Below are 2,500 nucleotides of genomic sequence, written 5' to 3'. Positions count from 1 at the left end.
CTTCTCTCATCCATCTCACTCTTCTCTCATCCATCTCACTCTTCTCTCATCCATCTCACGCTTTCTCCTCTCATCCATCTCACTCTTTCTCCTCTCATCCATCTCACTCTTTCTCCTTTCATTCATCTCGCTCTTTCTTCTCTCATCCATCTCACTCTTTCTCCTCTCATCCATCTCACTCTTTCTACTCTCATCCATCTCACTCTTTCTCCTCTCTACTATCTCACTCTTCTCTCTAGTATCTCACTCTTTCTCCTCTCGACTATCTCACTCTTTCGTCTCTCGACTATCTCACTCTTTCTCCTCTCTACTATCTCACTCTTTCTTATCTCGAATATCTCACTATTTTTTCTCTCTAGTATTTCACTTTTTCTTCTCTCATCCATATCACTCTTTCTTCTCTTTACTATCCCTCCTACTTGCATGTTCTACTCTCAACTATCTTACTGTATGCTTGTTTCTCATGTTGTCTCCTAGATTTCCATGACTCTCTCTCTCTCTATCTCTCTCTATCTCTCCTGCTTTCTTCTCTCTCATATATCCCCACATCTCCACTGTTATCATGCCTACTCATCATCATGCCTCAATATCTCCTCCGCTTCCCCACTGTCTACTCTCTCCATCCTCAATCTCCTCTCTTCCTCATGTCTTTTCACTCACTCCTTTCTCTCATAATTTTCCCTACTTTCTATTTATCTCTATAAATCTATCGCTGCCTCCCTCCCTCTCTCTCTATCTCTACCTCCCTCCCTTTCTCTATCTATCTATCTATATATAGATATATATATATATATGTCTATCTATGTATCTTTTTCTCTCCCTCCCTTCTTCTCCTTTCTTCCGTTCCTCGGTGTGCTTCCTCCCTTCCTTGTTAACATGGCCCCAGATGAAGGCAGGTCTATGAAGGATCAAATTCCCCAGAGACTGACTGACAGGCTGTTGTATTTAGATTGAGTGCTGCCGGGGTAATTGATTTCTGCATGCCCTGGCTGGATCTCATTGCAAACCCATCAAATCCACTATATGCATTTCCATCAGTCCTGTCAACACAAATAAATATGGCTTATTGCGCTCATTGCTCTCATATGCATGCACGTGGATAAAAAGAGTTGACATTGAGCTTGTGAATTAAATCATTTCAATCCATTTGAATGACTCTTTTCAATATGGTCTTGGATTTGTCTGTCTGTGTGAGTGTGTTTTGAAATGTGTATGTAGATGTACGTATTTTTTTCAATTTAAATGCATTTAAACTTGAGTGTGTGTGTGTGTATGTAGTGGTGTTTATGTGAATAGTTGTGTGCATATGCGTTAATGTGTGTGTGTGTGTGTGTGTGTGTGTGTGTGTGTGTGTGTGTGTGTGTTTAGGTGAACGGTGTGGACATCAGCGGTCGGACCCAGGAGGAGCTGGTGGTCATGCTGCGTAGCACCAAGCAGGGGGAGAGTGTGTCTCTGGTGATCTCCAGACAGGAGGACATGTTTCTGCCGCGTGAGCTGGTAAGGGTCTTCTCCTTCTGAGACGCTGCTGCTGCCACCGCCGCCGTCTTCGTCCCCCCAGCCGTCTCCACCAGTCCACCTGGCTGCTGTCTCCTCTTCTCCAGCACTCTGCTGACCTCTGCTCCCCCAGGCCAGGCCCTCACGGCCTCAACCAGTCTTCTAGAGGTCGTCCCCCCCCATCCCCCACCCCCTACCCCGTCTCCACAAGGGCTTCTCCTGGTGTTGGCCACTTACTTTCTCCTCCATCTCACCGGAATCTTCCAGAACTCCTTTTCCAGCACTCTAGCCACGGTGTTCTAGAATCTAGAGTCAGTCTCCTCTGGAACCTGCTTCCGTCTCTTCTAGAGTCTTCCTTCGTCAGTGTTCCTCAGTCCTGTCTAGTCCCACTGTTCCATCTCTCAGCACTGTTTCCTGGGTTCCTGTGCTTATGGAACCATCTAGACTCACCTGGCTAATAAACTAATAAACCGGTTTTCTCATCAAGCTGACTACTCTTCTGACTTCCTAACTTCTCCTTTGTCTCTTTCTCTCTACATAAATGGTGGTTTTTGCATGCAAAGACGACACAGGCACTTAAACATGCGTACATGCACACAAAACATTAACCTTCACCTTTTCTTTTTTTTTGTACAGCCATTGTTAATGCAGGCAGAAAGGGGCACACACACACAATCACACACTTACCACTAACACAAATACACACACACACACAAACACACACACACACACACACACACACACACACACACACACACAGAGTTATATGCATGCACTTAGCATACATTCAAAAGGCACATATTTGTACAAAAGGGCATAAATCTTGTTTGTCAGTGTGTTTGTGGAAGAATAATGATCCGCTGTTTAAGGTAAGGAGACATTTCCTCTCACACACATACACGTTTGCTTGAAGGCAGCTCTCTCAAGACTCGGCTTCCTCTTGACCTATCTCTCTACACACACACACACACACACACAATTTAAGCAAACATATGAACAGTCCCAG

The 2,500-nt window shown here is 44.8% G+C and overlaps 1 protein-coding gene across 1 annotated transcript in view; it reads left to right on the top strand.

Moving 5' to 3' along the window:
• The window catches only part of pard3bb (par-3 family cell polarity regulator beta b), a gene marked incomplete at its 5' end in the record, with an annotated part of 350,920 nt that overhangs the window by 129,763 nt on the left and 218,657 nt on the right, over positions 1–2,500 (top strand). The window contains one exon of the mRNA XM_080839773.1: positions 1,369–1,497. Coding sequence (XP_080695899.1) covers positions 1,369–1,497 — 129 coding nt within the window. The remainder of the gene's footprint in view (positions 1–1,368; positions 1,498–2,500) is intronic.

Source organism: Sprattus sprattus (genome assembly GCF_963457725.1).
Source record: "Sprattus sprattus genome assembly, chromosome: 5".
NCBI lineage: Eukaryota > Metazoa > Chordata > Actinopteri > Clupeiformes > Clupeidae > Sprattus > Sprattus sprattus.
This window is presented reverse-complemented; position numbering and strand designations above follow the sequence as displayed.